Source organism: Erpetoichthys calabaricus, chromosome 1, assembly GCF_900747795.2.
Source record: "Erpetoichthys calabaricus chromosome 1, fErpCal1.3, whole genome shotgun sequence".
NCBI lineage: Eukaryota > Metazoa > Chordata > Cladistia > Polypteriformes > Polypteridae > Erpetoichthys > Erpetoichthys calabaricus.
The window spans coordinates 317,274,314-317,295,645 of NC_041394.2; the positions used below are offsets into that span (position 1 = coordinate 317,274,314).

A 21,332-nucleotide genomic window follows, 5' to 3' on the forward strand; every position below is an offset into this window, starting at 1 on the left:
ACTTTTATAATGCATTAATGAATACTGTGGAATACTGTGTGCAGTTTTAGTCTCCAGGATACAAAAAGGACATAGCAGCACTAGAAAAGGTCCAGAGAAGTGACTAGGCTGATTCCAGGACTATAGGGGTTCAATTATGAGGAAAGATTAAAAGAACGGAGCCTTCTCAGTTTAAGCAAAAGAAGATTAAGAGGTGACATGATTGAAGTGTTTAAAATTATGAAGGGAATTAGTACAGTGGATTGAGACTGTTATTTTAAAATGAGTTCATCAAGAACACAGGGACATAGTTGGAAACTTGTTAAGGGTAAGTTTTGCACAAACATTAGGATGTATTTCTTTACACAAAGAATGATAGACACTTGGAATAAGCTACCAAGTAGTGTGGTAGACAGTAAGACTTTCAAAACTCGACTTGATGTTGTTTTTTTGGAAGATATAAGTGGGTAGGACTGGCAAGCTTTGTTGGGCTGAATGGCCTGTTCTCGTCTAGAATGTTCCAGTGTTCAAACAGTTAAGTTGTGCAGTGTTGTTAATTTTCTAATAGTGAGTGAAACATGCAGGTTGGTGGCTGCACCTTCATGACCATGGATAGCAGTTTAGAGAGAATGTTTTTCAGGGATTGTTTTGATTAAGCATGTTATTCAAAAGGTTATCTGCAATAGCTGTGCACTTTTGTTTTTTTGTTTAATCTTGGCATTTTGGCTGTTATTTCTTAGTATTACAGTTTTCAAAAGCCACATAGCCAGAATGTATGTCTATAGATGAAATATATGATGCTAATATTTACTTTTGTAGAGAGTTGAAATTCAAATATTAACATGCAGAGATACATACACTTGCTTTAGATACATTTGCACAACTTTTCCAGACAGTCCAGTCATTTCTTGACATGTTGTGTACTTTCCTCAGCATTGTGTGTATATGAACCAGAGTGAACAGGGGTGTTTTTAGTTTATCAAAATACTTTGCCGTACTCTGTCACTGACAACAGTTTTTAGAAGTATTTGGAGAATTATTGGAATTACATCATGCATATAAGTTTAGTTTTATGGATATAAAATGTTGTTCACTGTGTACATTGGAAACAATTTATATGCACACTGTTTCAGTGTGTGTGTGGTTTTACATTTTTGCATATGGCATACATTTAACTTATGTGATTATTTAACTCCATTGTCATTTGCAACATATACTGTGCAAATTCAAAAAATTGATGACAACAGGCAAATTAAAATGAATCACATTTTGCAAGAGTACAGCCATGTTAGATGGACATGTCCTTAATTTGAGGTAGCTTAATTTGTTCACATGTATCCAAAAAATGAGAAAAGTGAGCTATTGAAGGAGCTGCATTCTCTTCACTCTAAGCATCCGTACTTTTAAAATGGTCATTTTTACTTCTGTTTGTTTCAACGGATTGACTCATGTCTGTTTGCATACATTTGTGTGTAAATGACAGCAATATATACAATTTAAGTATTTTAAACTTAAATAACCCTGTGTCATGACAGATATTGTTGCTACCATGAAGGATTTAGACTTGATTTCTGGGCCTTGTGTGTGTATCTGTTTGTTCTCTTCTGATTGAGTGTTTCCTCTAGTAACTCTTCTTTCCTCCGTGACAGTTGAAGTTGATGACTAAATTAATTCAGTATTAGTGGGCATGCCCTACACTGGATTATTCTGTTCCAGTCAGACCTAGTTCCATATTTGTTCTGTTACTGCTGGCAGAGGCTTTGTTTCCCAAACCCTGAACAAAAGTGATTACAGTAAGCTAATGAATGGATGTCAAAACCTCACAAATTTTTCCGTTTGTGAACTTGGCTTCAGCTTAGAATATGAAACAATTTTTTTAGACAAAGCTTAATTATGTGATTCCTTTTCTGTTCCGCAGGGAAAAGATGTTTGGTTTCCATAAGCCAAAGATGTACCGAAGTATAGATGGTTGTTGCATTTGTAGAGCCAAATCATCAAGCTCTCGATTTACTGATAGCAAGCGCTATGAAAAGGACTTCCAGACTTGCTTTGGGTAGGTATCCATGTTGTTACGTAATCATATATGTTTTGTGTAGAAGTTGCTTGAACATTCACTTTTGTACATGCAAATCTGTGTATACATATAGTAGAATCTCTAATTGTGGTTTGAAGTAAGAAAATGAAAGAGTAAATACAAAGTGTCACAGTGCATAGTTTGCAATTTTCTTTATTGTACAATTTTAGTAAAATTGTTTCCTTATCAGAAAGGATTGAATATGGGCAGATAATACTAGCTGTTCTTGGTCATGTAGTAACAGTAGTGGGTGCACCTATATTTTTACCATTTGTCACAAGTAAATAAGTTACTCAATTTAAAAGAAAAAAATATACAGGATATACTTCTACATGTATCACCACCTCAGATAACTAAACGTAGAAGTAGCTGTACCAGATCTGGTGAGAAATATTAGATCATTAGAAAGGACTTTGTCTAAACCTCATAAATTTAGCTTGGTTTGTGATTTGTTGTTTAAGTGTGTTTTGTCGCCATGCCTAGTTTGAAAGAGTTCTCTAAGGCCTTCAGAAAGAGGGTATTAGATGCCTATAAGTCTGGGAAATGTAAATCTCACAATTTGAGGTCAATTAGTCAATTGTCTAGTAGATCATACAAGTGTAGAGATGATTTCAAACAACTGTCTATTTTTCCTGGCCAGGCCAACCCAGCAAGCCAAAGAGTAGACTGCAAGATGCTTAAAGAAGTCTCTAAGAACCTCCACATTTCACCACGGTACTTAAAAGTGGATTTTGGCAATGTTAATATTGAAGTGCATGAGTCTACAATTAGATAGATCTATAAAACAGATCTACATGGGAGGTGTGCCAGATACAATATCAAGGCAAGTTTGCCCATAAATATCTAGGTAAAGACCAGGGGCTTCATGTGTAACGCCGTGCGTAGAATTCACACTAAAACATGGCGTACAGACAGAAGTGGAAATGTGTGTACGAACAAAGAAATCCAGACGCATAAATCTGTGCGAACGCCAAGTTCTACACACTTCCCTTTTACAAATCCCAACAAATGTGAAATTTAACACATGTACATGTGCTTACAGCCTTACCCTGACACCTCCCAGAATTTTGCATGTTTTAATACACAAATCAATATAAATATCACCTTCCATTTAGTGTTTGGTTAAAAGACAATGGCAAAAGCAAAAAAAAAAAAAAATTCAGCAAATGCAAAATGGAGGCAAGGAAAGTCATACTATTTGTTGGCTTAAGCAGTGGTATAAACAACAAAAGCAAGGTGATCGAGTGATACAGAGTGTCAGAGACACTCAAGTACAAGTTCAGAAAGTTGCACAGTGCTTGAAATAAAAAAAGAAGTGGTCAGATATCAAAATCGCGTGAAAAGGTGAGTCATAGCCCACCATCTTAGTGTTATACGGAAGTGTATTAGGGTGCAGAGAAAAGGAAAAAATAGGGACACGAAGAAAAAAAGGTTGAAATGTCAACTTTAATCTCGAAATTTCCACTTTAATCTCATAGTTTATTTTGTCATTTAATGTAGAACATCGTAAACCTCCATCTTAACTAAAGTAGCACATTAAATGCTTCATATTCTATGTGTGTGAATCACCATGTGCTTCTTAAATGGGCTTTCTCTTACGCCGACGGGAGCATGCAAGCATTACTCTCCACACAGAATACATTACATACATTACATTCATGATATTACAGCTCACTGAACAATTTTAATACTCGGATGTATACTTTATCATTTTCATGATGAAATGCATTAAAGCATGTATTAAACATGGGAGCACAGTGGTAGCGATGAGCTGGCTCCCCGTCCAGGGATTGTTCCTGCCTCCCGCAAGATGCTTGCTGGGACATGCGTGACCATTGATGATGAAATAATTTATTGCAGCAGTACTGTCTCTTTCAAATGTACCAGCCCTCAATTCCTGTCCTTCCTTTTCTTTCTCCACGTAACTAATCGCCGTGCAATAAGCTCTGTAATAAATGTCAGACCAGTTGTAAGCTTAGAACGCTGAATCTTCAAAATTTTTAAGGAACACTGAAAAATCTTAGTAATACATGTTTAGTTATTCAATCCATCTATCCATCCAGGGTTGTGCCAGTCCCAGCAAGCATACAGCACAAGGCAGGACCAATCCCTGGACGGGGCACCAGCTCATCGCTACTGTTGCGCCACCGTGCTCCACATGTTTTTTGCATTATTTAAATGAAGTTAAAAATGTATCTGTATATTGTAACATACATACTTTAAAGCATTTCATTTTAAAATGATGTCAGCTATACATCCTAGTATTCTAACAGAACAGAGCTCCAAGAGGATAGCTCTTGGAAATCTAAATCGACTTAGAACTAGGGAATCCATTCCTGGGCATTTTTCATTCCCGGGAATGAAACTGCTGTAAATCCCAGGAAAACGGGAACGGCCAAGCTCGCATATATAGTGTGTAAAAGTGTAAAAATCGATCAAGAAATAACAGAGTTATAGTTGAAAATAATTAAGGTGGCGCCATTGCTGCAGCTTGCACTTCATCAAATAACAGGTTTGAACAGCAACTTGAAATTGCAATGCGTCAGTCTGTTGCATCCGCATTATCTGTGCCAAGAAACTTGCCATCACAGAATGATGACAAGAAACTGGATGCATCAGTAAAAGCTGAAATGGCGGTGTTTCAGAGCAATGGCAAGTGTGGGCTTTGTTTAGAACAAGTCTATTAGTATCTGATGACTGTGCCGCCTACTTCAGTGGAAGCAGAGCGTGCTTTCTCAGCAGCTGGCGTACTCTGCATGAAGGTGCGCTCTCGCCTGGACGACCGCACGCTAGACACGTTGTGCTTTCTACGCTCTTATTACCGCAACTAAAGATACTTGTAGTTATATGACAGCATGAACTGCTTGTAGATAAGGTTAGTCTTTTATTTGTGTCAACATATTGCAGTAGTTTTATTAAAAATAAGTGTCAGTCGTTCTAAAACCGTTCACGTGTGAGATGCCTGTGCACTGTGTCATCCCCGGGATTCCCGGGAATGACCTGCGGGATTCCCGAATTCCCGGGAATGGATAAACCCGTCTGGGAATGGATTCCCTACTTAGAACCCAGTCATCATCATCTGTAAATATGCATTCTCATCTATTGAATTGATTTGAATACCTCTATTGCTATTGTATGGTACAATGAGATTCTATATGCAAATCCTCCATAAACATATTTTATCATTTTATAGGAACACAATAATACTATAAAAAAAAATGAAAAATGTACTTAGTTTGCTTTCATATTATATAACATACATGTACATATTTTATAGTGCAAATGGTTCAGTGGCTCAGGTTGCACAATATTACATCTGTGGTGCAAGTTTACAGTGAGGTAATTGTAATTCTAAGTAAAAACAGTTCTACCGGGAGCACTTTATGGACTGATTGAGTGCGTTTATAGCTCTAGGGATGAAACTGATTCTGAACCTCGAGGTCCGTGCAGGAAAGGCTCTGAAGCATTTGCTGGATTGGAGAAGTTCAAATAGACTGTGCACATGGCTGAAGAAGTGTGTGCTATAAATGTTCTTCAGGGCTAGATGTTTAATCCCGATATTCCTCTGCACTCTCAACACAAACCGCCATAGAGCTTTCCAATCAGCTGCTTTACAGCGGTGATTCCACACTCAGATATAATGGGTTAAAATACACTGAGTGGCGCACTGAATGTAACAACGCTACAGCAGCTATGGTAGTTGGAATAGTTTGGCCATTGTATGCACCATTATATTGTTACAGAATGATTACAATCAAGTGAGTTAAATTTGTAAATGATATGCAGTTAATTTAGGTGTATTTGATAAATCCTGTGTCTTTGATGCAAACATGAAAAAGAAAGGTAATTGACATGGAAACAGTAGCTCTGCTTTGACACTGGGTGCTGCCAATTTGCAAAACTGAGCAGAAACGTGCGTATACGAGGAATGGGGCTACTGTGAAAATGTGCATGGTTTTATGCCAAGTTTAGTTTTTATATATTTGAAAGTGTGAGAGGAAAAGGGCATACACAACGTATTTGTACATACGCACTGTTTATACATGAGGGCCCAGGACTTTTGGTACAATGTGCTTTGGATAGACCGGGCAAAGACTTATTTGGCAACAGTACCAGAAGACATGTTTGTCTAAAACCAAAAAAACACGTTTGACCAGAAGAACATGATACCAGCTGTAAAATATGGTAGTGGAATGTTATGGTTTGGGACTCTTTTGCTGCATCAGGACCTGGGCAGCTCACCATCATAGAATCCACTAAGAATTCTTCATTGTACCAGGGGGTGCTTGAGGATAATGTGAAATCCTCTGTCAGAAGATAGAAACTCAACCAAAAGTGGACCATACAACATGACAATGACCCCCTAAATATAAAAGAACAACGAGACAAAAATGGAGGTTTCTGGAATAGCCAAGTCAAAGTCCGGATGCACACAAAACACTCCTCAAACATTGCATAGCTGAAAGAATCCTGCATAAGAGTTGGGGAAAAAGTTAACTCCTAGTCAATGTCAGAGACTGCTAGACAGTTATAGGAAACACCAACTTGAGGTCAACACCAGTCAAATTTTCATCTCTTTCCCCACCCCCCCAAATTACATCACCTTTACCTAGAGATACAGTTTAAAGGAAGATCAAATCTTGATAACATATATTAAGAAAGAAGAAGAAAACATTCAGTAGGGTCTACTTATTTTTTCACATTACTGTATATACCCTCAATTAAAACTAGCTTTTTCAAGTAATGTTCCAACAATGTATGAATAAGCAAATTAGGTCAAACAAGGGATAGCAACAGTCATTTGGGAGCATTTCACTCTAGAAGAAAATGAATGTATCATGTCATCACAGAACAACAGCTATGCAGCAACATGTAAAAAGATGTAATCTAGGTTTCACCTAAGACTTGCCTTATTCTACCAGGTGAGCTATGGCTAACCAGGGACTAGGTATAGTTGTGGTGTGCTACTTCACTTATGGCTTTCTGTCCAGTATACTGGCTAATAGCTACCTTTACAGTAATCCCTCGCTATATCGCACTTCGACTTTCGCGGCTTCACTCTATCGCAGATTTTATATGTAAGCATTTCTAAATATATATCGCAGATTTTTCGCTGGTTCGTGGATTTCTGTGGACAATGGGTCTTTTTATTTCTGACACATGCTTCCTCAGTTAGTTTGCCCAGTTGATTTCATACAAGAGACACTATTGGCGGATGGCTGAGAAGCTACTCAATCAGAGCACGCAGTTAAGTTGCTGGGTGCTGATTGGCTCAGTGACGGAGAGCAGCATTCGATTCCGCTTTGCGTTAGCCAGCATCTCGTCTTGTTCATTCAGCATCAATGTGTTTCGCTGTGTAAAGAGTTAAATTTTGTGCTCTTTTGTGTTTATCTTTGTGCATAGTCAAGCCCTTCGTTATGTCTCCAAAACGATCTGCGACTGCTTCCGGGGTCGTGCCCAAGCGCCAACAGAAGATGCTAACGATTTCTGAAAAGGTAAAAGTTTTGGATATGTTGAAGGAAGGGAACAGCTACGCTGCTGTAAGATGCCATTATGGCATCAATGAGTCCATGGTTCGTTATATTAAGAAGGATGAAAAGAATATAAGATCTACGGCCGCAGTGTCCTTTAACCAGGGCACGAAACGAGCTGTAAGTGGACGTAATAAGGCGGTTTATGCTGTATAACTGTGCGGGAAATGTTTAGAAGAGTGTGGGAGAGTTTGTAAGGGCTTAAAATATATACAATAACCATATAAACATTTGGTTTTTACTTTGCGGATTTTCACCTTTCGTGGGGGGTTCTGGAACACAACCCCCGTGATCGAGAAGGGGTCACTGTATATATTTCCTGTTATCTATTTCATTCTACTAGTTTAAATTCTAAATGACAAATTTAGAACTATTTAAATGCACTTGTGAGCACATTCTAGCCTCTATACCTTCTTATATATACTTGTTATTTTCTAGTACACGTAACCCAATTTTTGTTTTGGGCTGGGTAAAAAATCTTATGAATATTCACACTAGAGCTCTGAACTTTCCCATAACATATGCCAGAGGGTGCTCATTACTTAATTACCCCCATAACTTATAAGTATTGATTATGGCTCAAAACCTGTCTCCACAGTTTTTTTTTCACAGCCCTGCACTCATACTATGGGACATTTGCAAGGCAGAGAGGGTGCCTAGATATTTACATTCTTTTAAATTGCAGTTGCTTAAGTGCAGCATGTCTGCTAAGATAAAAATCCTTTTGCTTAACACATACATTTGGGCTTTCTTGAAAGCTGATAGGCTGATGTTTGTATTTAAGATATTTGATTGGAGAATTCTCCTGTCACTTTGATATGAAAACAATCAGTTTCATCAGTAAATAACTAAAACTGACCTGCACAATCACAATATGTCACAAAATCTACTACATTTTAACATTTTCATTTGGTAAGTCTATAGTATCCAGTATAAACTTCTGTACCCCATCAGTCAAGGGAGGGCTGTAGAAAAGCATAGAATGCAATGTCTTAATGAGAACATGTTGTACACCTAGTGCAGCCATAACTGCACAAATAATTGTATGCATGTTTTTTTAAAAACAGACCTTATGTTGTAACCTGCTGGTGACACAAGGGTAATGCAGCAGAGATGGGAGAGTATGATTTCATTTGAACAGCATAAAAGTTTGCATCTGTTTGTTTGTTTTAGAGATAATTTTTGAATAGCTTGAACTGCTTCTTTTAAATGTTTCTTTCAGGAAGCTATAGTAAACTATTTTGGAAATCTTAAAATAAGATACCTAGTTTGTTAGCTACATCAAATTTAAGCGAATGATCTCCAGAACTGACAACACTACTCATATTTCTTGGCCAATGCACTCCCAATTTTTTTTTTCTTTTTTGTTTCATGTGAATTATACTTGGTCAAAGCATGAGGCTTTTTTGCGAAAAGCTATAAGTGAATAATTTGTTGGTTTAGTACTCTAAAACTGTTTAAACACATTGGCAATGGAGTATATGTTCCCCTTCATGCTTAAATTTTGGCTGTTGTGTGTTTTGTTAGTGCAGAACTAAACTAAATCACGTTTTGTACTATTCTTTCTGATCAATGGTTCGTTGGTAGCATTGTCTGCTTGTATTTAATTTACCCTTGATGAATGGAGAATACAGTGCTGATTGTGTAAGTATTTGCATATCATTATTTGCCCTGAAAGCCACAAGTATGGTAAATGTACAGATGGAAAAATCACCTTCTAGCTGGTTAGATGCAGCACTTGAGCTTATTAATATTTACGTTGGTAGCATTTATATTGAGTTTGATGTAGGGTTATCTAGAAAACAGGTGAGCAGCAAGAAAGAGCTATGATAAGAGGAAGCTCAATGAACAAATGGCAATTACATTATATGTTTAAATCTGATCTTGGGAACACACAATGCCCGGTTTAGTGTTATGTTGTGCATGTTAGCCAACAGAACTACTGAAATCTATCTCTGCTTGTCTAATGTTGTGGTAGGAAAAATACAGTAGATATAACTGGCAATTACAACTTATCCTGTACAGTTATGTAGAAAATTGCTAGGTAGGGATGCACTTAAAACTTTGGCTGGTGTTTTACTTGAAGGTTTTTCAATGAAGCACTTAATTTGCATCAAGCTACTGAGTCTTTAATCCTGTTCAGAGTATAGGTCAAGACCCTTGACTCAAGTCCAAGTCCTGCACGTTACCATAGCTTTTGATATTATCTGGCCAATTAGAATTTCTATAGTTGATAGAGGAACAAAAAGAGAATTTTTTTGATATTATGAAAGAAATTTTAAGTCTTATTTAGTGCAATTGTTTAATTAAAAATGTTCTGCTTTAGACTATGGTTTTGGAGGTGCTAACCCATAGTTTTTGTGTTTACTTATAGAACACATGCTAGTTTATTTCTGAAGGAAAATAGATCAGTGAGTTTGAAGGAAAAATGCACTAGAGTCGTATATGATTTGTTTATAAGTTTGCCATTCCATACTTCTAAACATCATGTATGAGCCAACACATGACAAAAATGTGTATTAATGGTTTTATTTATTTTGTAGATTACATGAAACTCGCTCAGGAGAAATCTGTAATGCCTGTGTGCTGCTAGTGAAGAGGTGGAAAAAACTGCCTGTTGGTTCAAAAAAGAACTGGAATCACGTATGTATGATCAGTGATTGGGACTAGAAGTATTTCCAGAATTATTCTTTAAATAAAGTTTATTGGATGCAATTGAAAAATGTATTGTTTCTCATCTAAGTAAGCTGCCATCATTGATCAGCAGTATGATTCAATTCTGCCCTTTATTAAGACAGAATATTCTTATTAGGTATCTTTCACTTGTTATGATTTCATTACTAGTCACAATAACCATTTTTGATTTCAAGCTCTGAGTAAGAACAGCTTGATTACGGTTTAGCGTAGAATGCTATAAGCAGTTGGAAATGCCAGTTGAGCATTCATATTAATGAATTGTTGCTCTGTGGGGAAAAATATAGTTGCCCATTTTGGAATCTGGACATGAATACCCTTCCGTATTGAAGATTACAAATAAATGGCAACTTTATTATGTTTCACGCCACAAAAATGGCTTCAGTGCTTCTTATATCCTTTAAACTGAATGAGTGTTTTCAGAAAGTGAAAGGATGGGTAGGCTTGTACCTTTACACCTTAAAATAATTAAACGTGCTAATTAAAATTGTTTTGTGCAACATCAATATGCAATTAAGCATAATAATTAAAGCAATTGACATTTATTTCCTTGATATGAATTGACTGTTTTGGAGAGAGTGCATGAGCAGTAGTATTAAAACTTTAAACATGTTCTTTTGTGGTGGATTTTGTGTTAATGAGATGGGTTCAGTGGTCTAGTATAGCTTCAAGGGTGTCATTGCAACCAGTATTAAGTTTTAAAAGAAATATGTAAATGTATATCTAGTGTACTGTTTTTTGTTTTTTTTTTAAAGATCTGTTTACTTTTTATAGGTGGTGGATGCAAGAGGAGGACCAAGTGTGAAAACATCAGTGAAGCCAAAAAAAATGAAATCCCTCTCCAGGAGAGTCAAGCCAAGCCAAATCAGTAAACTTAAGAAGGAATTAAAAAGGCAGAGTATGTTATATTGCAGGGTCCATTCTCAAGATGTGACAATGTATAGATTTAATTTCAAGATATTTTTTATCCTGTCTAATCAGTTTTTTCAAGGTTTTCATTTGTTTGCCAAAGCAGTAATCATTTATAGTAGTCTGCACTGTGTCTGAGTGTGTTATTGTGATAATGACAATATTGATTTTTTTTTAAAACTTTATTAGCATTATATTCTTTACATAGGTCTGTTTATTTCAGTTTGACTGTCTTGGTATAACTGTGATTCAGTCAAACCAAGTTTTAATACTGGTATGTACATACCCAAGGGTGGGTACCCAGTCAGGAATTATTAAAAACACTGAGATTTAAAAGTAATTCCAAGGTCAGCATGGAATATAAATATATAAAAAAAACCTTTTAAGATGCTAAAAAAAAATTAAGAAAACTTAGTAAAGTAAATGAAGTAAGAAAAACTAATATTTGATGTGTTTTCCATCTCTCTTAGATTCTGATGCTCATAGTACCACTTCAAGTGCCTCCCCAGCACAGTCTCCAACATACAGCAATCACTCAGATGGCTCAGACACTGAACTGGGCACACCCTCCAGTAGGATGCCAGTATTTTCCTTTCTTGACCTCACATACTGGAAAAGGTACAAATGGATGTATAATATTCTCAGTGTTTTAGATTTAAGCCTACACCAGTTGTTTTGTGTGGCCTTCCTTAAATAATTTTAGTTTTGTTACTTTTCATTTTAATCTAAGATTTTCTGCAAATTATGGTGCAGAATGTGAACTAGATGGTTTTTAAACTTTCTATTGATTTGAGACTCGTTTTAGTAACACAATTTTGTAGTAAACTTAACGGGGCAATGACAAACTCTTATTGTGTGGTGGGAGACACATATGAAAACCTAACAGCAATGCTTGCCCTTAATCTAAATGTACATAAAATTGATCGAATTTCTACTTATTCATCGAATATAGAAGAGCACTGTAATGGCTTGGGAAGTTTCTAGTTTGTTTACTTTTTATGACGACTACATTGTTTTTGAAGCTAGCATTCCATTTAGACCTCACAGTCTGACAGATTTGACTTTATCTGTTTTAATATTTAATCTTGATCCTAGTTTAGAGGTAAAATTATCATTGCTTCAATTACATGTTCATTAGTTTATACTAGGGTGTGGAATACAGACATTCAGATACTTCTGTCATTTCTAGGCTAGTGATTAACAAATACAAGAATTTATTGAATGAGTTCTTCTTTCCATAATTGTCCCAGGTTTTTCAATATTTGCTTACAATATTTATTATACAATTGGGTACATTTCCTTTGGTTTTCCAATTGGAGCACAGGCAGGTCAAGCGACTTGCTCATGGTCACACAGTGTCAGCAGCAGGATTTGAACCCACCTCCTCCGGGTTTGAAGTCCAAAGCCTTAACCACTACACTGCCTGAGTCTGCCTGGCTTCCAGTACCATTTTTTCTTCTAGTTTTTGAAGTTTTCATGTTTTCCCATGCTAGGATGTCTCAATCAGAGTACCATGGTTTTCCTCCCACATTTCCACACATGTGCATGTTTGGTTAATCGGCAATTCAGTTATTCCTGTGATGGACTGGCACCCCATCAAGGGTTAGCCTCTTTCTTGTTCCCAGTGCTGTGAGGACTGGCTCTAGACCATCCATGTCCTTGAATTGAACTAAGCAGGTTTGAGAATGATCTGTATATGTTATGTTTGCCTAATTTAAGCAAGGCTTAGCACCATCAGTATTTCACCTTTTAGTATTTAGTTTCAGGGATGTACATTTGCGTTGTAGTGTTTGTAGAGCTCTCATTATGCATTGAAGAGGTTGAGCCATGTTTGCAAATCTGCAGTGATACTTATATATTGCAAGTGGAACTCACAAGAACTTTCTTTTATTTACCTCAAGGCAAAAGGTATGCTGTGGTATTATCTACAAGGGTCGCTTTGGAGAAGTACTTATTGACCCCCATCTCTTCAAGCCCTGCTGTAATAACAAAAAAATGGTTTCTGAGGCTCCAGAGCCCTCCGAAGCTCTTCCAACCATCCTCAAGGAAGAGGAAGAGGAATGGTGATATGGTTGACACCCTACTAAAGAATACGTGTAGTTCAAGCACTACTAGAAGCATCCATAGGTTTCTCATACAAGATGATGGCAGCTGGACTGTGTGTAAGGCGTTTTTGTTTTTTGTTCAGTTTCTCTTTTCAATTCCTCATTCAGTCATTCTGAAGTCATTTGCCACTCCTCACATCAAACTGAGCCAAGAAACCCCTTGCATGCATGCATTTTTTGGGTATGTTTCCAGTAAAACTATTGAAGTACAATAACCTCAGCACACCTTGGCTTTGAAGATGGCTTTTTTTTCCCCAAGAAACGGGCATTTTTGTGTGTGTGTGTGTGTTTCTCTTGTAGGACTTGTACCTTTCAAATGGACTCTCGGTATGAGCAAGTGTTTTTGTATTATCCTTGTTTAGAGGCCTTTCAATGTTGAATTTTAATCTTAACTGTCTTATTTAACTTCATTGCAACTGGAAATATGTCATTCAGAAGTCTCCTTTGGGAAAACTATTTATCTAAAATATCAAACATTTACACTGGAGTTTATATATAAAAAAAAAAAAAAGTGGGACTTTTTGGTACTTGGTGCAACCTGTCATCTTTTATATTTTGGTAAAACTAAGTTTAGAAGATATTTTTCTTGTCTTCATTGCAGGTAAGTGTCTAAACAGAACATTGTTTACATTTCTTATACCTGGTAATTGAAGATGAAACCTTTTCATTCTGGAACCAGTAATTTGCATAATTTTAGTGTTGGCAAAATATTTGCTTTAATACACATATTATATTCAGTTTTTACAGTTGGTTGAATCTGCAGTGTTAAACCTTGCATCAGACATGCCACAAGTGATTTAATTTCATGTTGTAGAAATAAATAGTTTTGAAAGACTAAATTGCTTAACAGATATTGGTGCCACAGTAGCCCCCAAACCAAACTCCATTATATTAAGTATTTGCCTTTCCAGAAATCCCAGAAACTGTGGTTAGAATTCTTATTACAGTATTATATGCTATAATAATGTTTATTTTGTGTTAAACATATAGGAGAAGACAACCCATCATATTTACTAGTAAGATTTGATATACATTAAAGGATCTTCTGTGAGACATTTTAAGTATCTTTAGTGTTGGCATTTCCATGTTAATGTCTGCAGTATATCCAACATAAAGTTGAGATTTTATCTTATTATAGGTTTTTCATATTACTTTGCCTTTGTGAGGCTTACTGTTGTTACTATTATTGCTTTGAAACCAGCTGAACTGCCAAACGTTTCACTTCCTGAAGCCTGAAAGCTGTAGCGCTGTAAATATTCAGCATTTTATATGTGAGGTAAAGAAACCTCTTTTTAAATACATTTTTCTATGTGGATGAAAAAGGGGAGCAAATATACATGTAAATATATTGTTTGTTTGTAAATTAGAAAATGAGCTATACTATGATTTGTCTCTAGAATTTTAACTTAAATTCACATTTCAGGGAATCTCATACAACTCTGTATCACCAAGTAAGTAATAACCAGCATGTTCAGTTAAGGTTGCTCTCAGACACTTCTCTTCTTGTTAACCTTTAGAGTAAAGCTTTGACATCTCTTACCTGTTGGCCCAAAGTGACTGCTGGTTTTTGTTCCAGTTAATGATTTAGCTGTGGCCAGTTAGGAATTGGCTAAGTGGAGTGTGTTATTTCATTGTTAGTATACTTAAATTTGATTGGACCTTTAGGAGCATCCAATTATTTGGTCTGTTGATCTAGCATGTGGTCTCACCCATCACCATGAGGACAGATTAGTTTTCTGGAGCTCTGTTAAGATTTTGTCCTCTTGCTGCTTATAAAATGACTACTAGCACCAGTGCTTTATTATGCACACACTGATAGAAACAAAAATGATTGAGTAGCTTCTAGTCAGGACCCATTTTCATTTGTGTAACTGCTTTAAATTTAATTCCTAAAGGAAAATGTTTTCAAGCATTTAAGATAGTAAAGCTAATTGTTTAAATAAATGTCATAAATTGCTTCTTTTTTGGTACAGTAGCTGTTATGACAGCACCCCATTGATTCAGCCATTTTATGTCCGCTTCTTATTGAAGAGGTGCCACCATTCTGTCCTAATTTTTGTGAGAGTCAATGACATGCCAAGGCCAGTGTCTGGGAGAAAACTGGAGAGTAAATGATGTGAATTAGTAAGGAGCTAACCTTTAAACACATTGGCTGGGAAAAAGTAACATTAGCAGCAGAGTGAAGCATGCAAGTTTGGGAACATCCGCCATTTAGAGCCCAGGTGGTTCCAAATTGTTCCTGTAAGATGTCCTTGTGGTCATTTGTGTGTCTTTACAGCACCGAGAATCAAATCTGGGTGCCATTTGAACCTGTGTAGACCCTTAAAGCAGGCCTCAGGTCTTGGGTTGTATATTTTCCTTCACTCTGAGACATTCTGGGTCAGGGTTGGACTGCAAGTATTTATTGTAGCAAGCTTTTAAGCTCTCAACTACCTTGTGCTCCTAAAGCAAACCCTCCATCAAATAAACTATTATTTACATGCAACTGCAAGTTTCCTTGTCAGGTTTTTTGGGTAACAATGCGTCTCTACAATTGTTTTGAGTTGAAATCCCACCTTGGGCACTGTCTGTACATTATGCATGTTGTCCTTTTGTTTAAATTTGTTTTTTCCAGTATTCATTATCCTGAGGAGCTGCATGGTGGGCTAACTAGCAATTCTGCAGTGGCCCTTGTGTATGTATATATATTTAGGAGAAAACTATTTCATACATTGGATTGATGGATAGTTTTAAGTTGATCATTTAAGTCCTATACAGTACAGCAGGAAACCTCAGATAAATGTGCAGTGGTGGAACTGAATTGTCATGGGTGCCCGTTTTTTTTACAGCTTTGTTTAGAAATTAGCTGGTTTATAGGGAGCTGAAACAGGCAGTTTCCAATTAAAGCCAAAACCAGTATGAGTAGAATCCTAATCAACTAAAATCACACAACCAGGTTACTGTAATACTGTATAAGAAAATCTGATTATGTTAGAACTTTAGTTACAAGCTGTGTAACAAATGTCCTGTTTAATTACACTTGTTCAAGGTAGCCTTGTGAGTGTGTTCTCATACTCCTGAAGCTTTCCCCTAGTTGTCGGAGCTCCAGCCCACAGTACAAGCAGTGGCTGTTAGGTGAGTGCTGATTGACCACTCTATGGGAGAAACAGTGACCGTGGGCCCTTGTGACATTTTTTTTCAGCGTTATTTCTACCTATCGCAACTGGAAATAAAGCATGTAGCTCCAAATTAGGTAATCCGTTTTTCTTTATACATAAAATTCAAAATTGGGAGTTTTTACTGGAGAAACAAATTACAAAAATGACCTAAATCTGAAGTATTCTCATTTTTAGTGTTGTATCGTTGAATAGAAGACTCTGTAAATTGCATCTCTGATTACCCTTTTTGGTAAAATGCACTTAAAGTTTTGGACCAAATCAGACAGTATCCAAAAGCACAAGTATATTTCACTCTTGGAAAATGTAATCCTTGCAAATTTTTGATTTGTTTTTAGTTTTTCTGAAAATGTTTGTTGCAATACTGCATCTTAACACCATTTTCAGAAGATGAGAGTAGAACTGAAAAAGTGCATGTGAAGGATATGTTTTAATGTGTAAACACAATGGATTATTTTGGAATAATCTGACTTTGTCACCCATGGTTGCCACAGTAAGATGCAAGCTGTATTTTAAACCTTGATTCAAATCCGCACAAAGCCTTGATCCCCTTTTTGTCAATTATACAGTTTAATTCTTCCAGAAAGCACTAGAAAAAGAATAATCAAGAGACATGGGCAGCTATTTCTCTTCCTTTGTAGGATTTTTATACAGTTATCTATCAATACAAATCTGAAGAGTTTATTTGCTGTTGAGAACAAAGTCTAACTTAAAGTGGATGACAAAAGTGAAGTAGTAGTTCATTTCAGATCTGCATTTCAATATGAAATTATAATTGGGGCAATACTGTAATAAAGGATCTCTCTGTTGCTATTTATTTTTATTTATAAAGAAAATGTTGCTTGTTTTAAACCACTGGCCTTTTTTGTTTCCTTTTGCTTCTTATTTTTATTTAGCTAGATGTGCTTGAAGGCAAAGCTGGGAATATTTCTTTAAGTATTTGGACATTGATGTAAATTTTGTCATTTTCTCTTTGTATACCACCACAATTAGTTTGAAATTTAGCAATCAAGATGTGACAGAATTATAGACTTTCAGCTTTAATTGATGGTGTTTAACAAAGTTTTAAGCTTTGCATTAAGCTTTCAGAAATTACAGCCATTTTTTTCACACAGTGCCTCCATTTTCAAAAGCTCCAGTATAATTGGACAAAGTAATATAGGTATTATTTTAATACTTGGATGAAAATCCTTTGCAGTCAATGATTGTCTGAAGTCTGGAACCCATGGACATCACCAGATGCCGAGTTTCCTCCCTTGAGATGCTTTGGTTCTATTCAATAAGGGCGCGCACAAAAAAGGCGAGCTTCAAAAGGGCGACCTCAATTGGGCGCAGCGAATAAAGGCAAACGCAACAAAATTATTACAGAAAATTTATTAGATAAAGGCAATGATTGAACGTATAAAAAGGTGAAAGCAATAATATTAAAACATCCAATTAATTAATGCATGAACTTCTAACGAACTATTTCTAAAGCTCTCTGTATTTTGTTGTTTTCTGCTCTTACTCATTGTTGTGTTACACTTGAAGCTGTAGATTATGTGCAATGCCACGTAGATATTTTATTATTATCTATCATTATCTAAATTATCTATGAACGCCTTTATTCGCCGCGCCCAATTGAGGTCGCCCTTTTGAAGCTCGTCTTTTGATGTGCGCCCTTATTGAAGAATACCTTTTTCCATGCCTTTACTGCTTCCGCCTTCAGTTGCTTGATGGTCTTTCTGCCTTCCGTTTTGTCTTCAGTAACTGAAAAGCATGCCCTTAGGTACTGATCAGGTGATTGACTTAGCCATTGAAGAATATCCCATTTCTTTACTTTGAGAAACTCTTGTGTTGCTTTCACACTGTGTTTTAGGTCACTATCCATTTGCACTGTAAAGCCCCTTTCAATCAGTTTTACAGCATTTGGCTGAGTCTGAGCAGAGGGTGTAGCCCTTCAGAAGTCATCCTGCTACTTCTGTCAGCAGCTGCATCATCAATAAACACTAGAGATCCAGTTTCATTGGCAGCCATATATGCCTATGCCATAACATAGTGGAGACAATGTCTAATCTGACCTTCCTGTTCTTCAGTGTTACCTGTGATTTGCATCTAGAGGTAAACCCTCTGTATTTAAATTCATGAAGGTGCCTCTTAATTGTAGACTTTGACAGTGATACATCTACCTCCTCAGGGGTGTTTTTGACTTGGGTAGATGTTGTGAAGGGGGTTTTCTGTGATACTCTACTTTAGTTGTCTTCCATGGCCTCCCAGGTCTTTTGCTATTGCTGAGATCACCAGTGCATTCCTTTTTTTTAATAATGCACCAAATTGTTGATTTGGCACTCCTAAAGTTTTAGCTATCTCTCTGGTAGGTTTATTGTATTTTCTTTCAGCCTAATGATGGCCTCCTTCGCTTGCATTGACACCTCTTTGAAACTTATGTTTAGTTCCAGTGAACAGCTACCAAATACAAATACAGTGATTTGAATCACCTGCAGACCTTTCATCTAATAATAAGAATAATAGTACTACTTTACATTTATGTAGCGCTTTTCTGTCCACTTAATATGTTCTGGAATAATGAGGGAATAGGCAACATCTGGCCATGAAACTGCTTATCAGTCACGTGTCCAATTACCTTTGAGCCTCAGAAAATGGAGGGAACACTGGATAAATGGCTATAATTTCTGAAAACCTAATGCAATACCTTTGTCAAATCCCATAAATTAAAGCTGAAAGTCTATACTTGCGTCACATCTTGATTGCTTAATGATGATGGTATACAGAGAGAATTACAAAATTTTAGGAATGTCAAAATACTTACGGAGCCAAGTGTAGTTGTGTGCATAAAGCTAAGGTTTGGTTGTGTATTCTAAATCTCTGCTTTCCAGTCACTTGCTTCTGAAGGGGAGCCTTCTGTGTAGGCAGTGATATTAAAAATTCCTTAATTTAATTGGGTTAACCTGATCTTGAATGTGTGACTGTCTTATAGACATTACTGCTCCCCAGCATATGACATTTTGTTCCCTTAACAATTACAGAGTGTGTATCGTTGAAATTGAAAATTTGAACATCAACTATTTGAAGTGTTTAGTGTTATGTCTGACTCTTATGTACTAGTAGAGTTATCATGGGTACAGTGAAAAGCATGTCCAACCAACGGTCAACAATATGATGTATTAAATTACAGAGCTATTTAATCAAAAGTACAAATCGGCGTACCGCATGTATGAGGTCCCCAGCTTATTCAAAAGGATAATATTCCAAAAGTTCCTGTGTTGTGTGTTTCAATACATAGTAGTGTGTATAATTTCTTTGAAATGTATCTTCTGTTTCAGTCAATAGGGATTGAACACTCGGGTATGAATATCTCTATCACGTTCATTTATTTTCTTTTGCGTTAATATGGAGATGATTCCCATTGCCTTATGACCTGGACTCCCAGCTTTGCTTCAGACTGTCTCAGCAGCAGACTCACTCCGTATCTTAGCTTTTTGTGCTACAAGCATGTACGTAGCTATGCACTTTGTATGACTGTATTAGGCATCTATGGAGCCAGTTTTTTTGTATTTTTATACATACTGTAATTTTTTTACCTAGATCTAAAATAAACTAGAATGCTTTGTAAACATGCCAGAGTCATGGTCTCTCTTCTCTCTTTCTTTCGTATTCTTTGTTTGGCTTCATTTCCTCATCTGGGTGCCTGGTGTTCACTTAAAAGAAGACGACTGAAGCAGGTAAAGACTATGATGTCAGACATCTATAGATACCACCAAATTGTGTGTTTTTTGTTTTTTTTTTGTATACACAAATTTGAAAGTCCTCTCTTATAAGCAAGATGAGGAGTGCGTGTAAATAGTGGAACAAAGTGGCCTAACTAAATAATGGTCTACACTTGAACCTCAACCTTCATATGTACTGATCATCTGCCCTCCCAGGTTAATTGGTTGATCCTGAACACAGCCTATTTATAACAGTGTTCAAGTTATGCAACCATGGTTTTTGCAGGTTTTTATTCTAAATTGTTTTTCACCTTAATTGGTAAATGTGTCAATTTCACAATAAGAGTGAAAAAGTTCTGAAACGATTCATCTTGACTTAATTTCTTATGCATCACAAAAGTCTGCCATTGTAAAAGGGATGTGTAGACTTTTTACTGTATTTCCTCCTTTTATTGTGCCTCTATTGTCCTCCACAAGACCCAGATGTGGCCTGCTGGGATGGTACTAACTCATGGCAGGAATATAAGAGCAATAAGGGCTGGCAGCCCTCTGTATTCCCACTTGCCCACTGCCGACATTCAGGCCTGGGCTGGTGCTGGAGTCTTGGAGTCCCCATCAATGATGACAAACTAGTATGGTCAAAGGTCTTGAGCTGTCCCCAAACACAAATGGGACAAGAACATCCAGAAGGTCACAGAGAAGGTGAGTGTTTATGATAAAAGCATGGCAAAAGACATACAAGGAGCAATTACAAAGGACTGTAGTCAGAAAATCTGGTGCTAGAATGGGCTTTCTCAAACAGACTACAGTCCTTAACCGTAGGGTGCCTGTTGCACTGTATTCCAAACTGCACATCTCCTGTAGCTCTATCATCCCCTCTGGCATCTCTTCTTTCTAGCTTTTGATGTTTTGCTGATGCTCTTCTCCTTTGTCTCTCTGGAGTTTGCCTGTTCTCTTTGGGCTTCTCTCCATTTCCCCCACAAAGCGGTGTTTGGTAAGTAAATCGGTGACTCTAAATTGACCCAGTGATGGACTGGCACACTGTTCAAGTTGGTTTTCCCCCTCTCCTCTAGTATTGTTGAGGATCAGCAGTGCCTCAATGTGGTGTAGAGGTTAAAGCTTTGGACTTCAAACCCTGAAGTTCTGGGGGGGGGGGAACAACAGAAATGTAACTAAAC

At 36.8% G+C, this 21,332-nt stretch overlaps 1 protein-coding gene across 2 annotated transcripts in view; it reads left to right on the plus strand.

The window, feature by feature from the left end:
- Positions 1-20,063, plus strand: part of sinhcaf (SIN3-HDAC complex associated factor) — a 33,369-nt gene extending 13,306 nt beyond the window's left edge. For both annotated transcript variants that reach the window (XM_028817891.2, XM_028817884.2), the window contains exons 2-6: positions 1,898-2,032; positions 10,128-10,227; positions 11,053-11,176; positions 11,658-11,805; positions 13,089-20,063. In XM_028817891.2, the coding sequence (XP_028673724.1) occupies positions 1,905-2,032; positions 10,128-10,227; positions 11,053-11,176; positions 11,658-11,805; positions 13,089-13,254 (666 nt within the window). In that variant the 5' untranslated portion in view covers positions 1,898-1,904 and the 3' untranslated portion in view covers positions 13,255-20,063. The remainder of the gene's footprint in view (positions 1-1,897; positions 2,033-10,127; positions 10,228-11,052; positions 11,177-11,657; positions 11,806-13,088) is intronic.
- Positions 20,064-21,332: the final 1,269 nt, after the last annotated feature.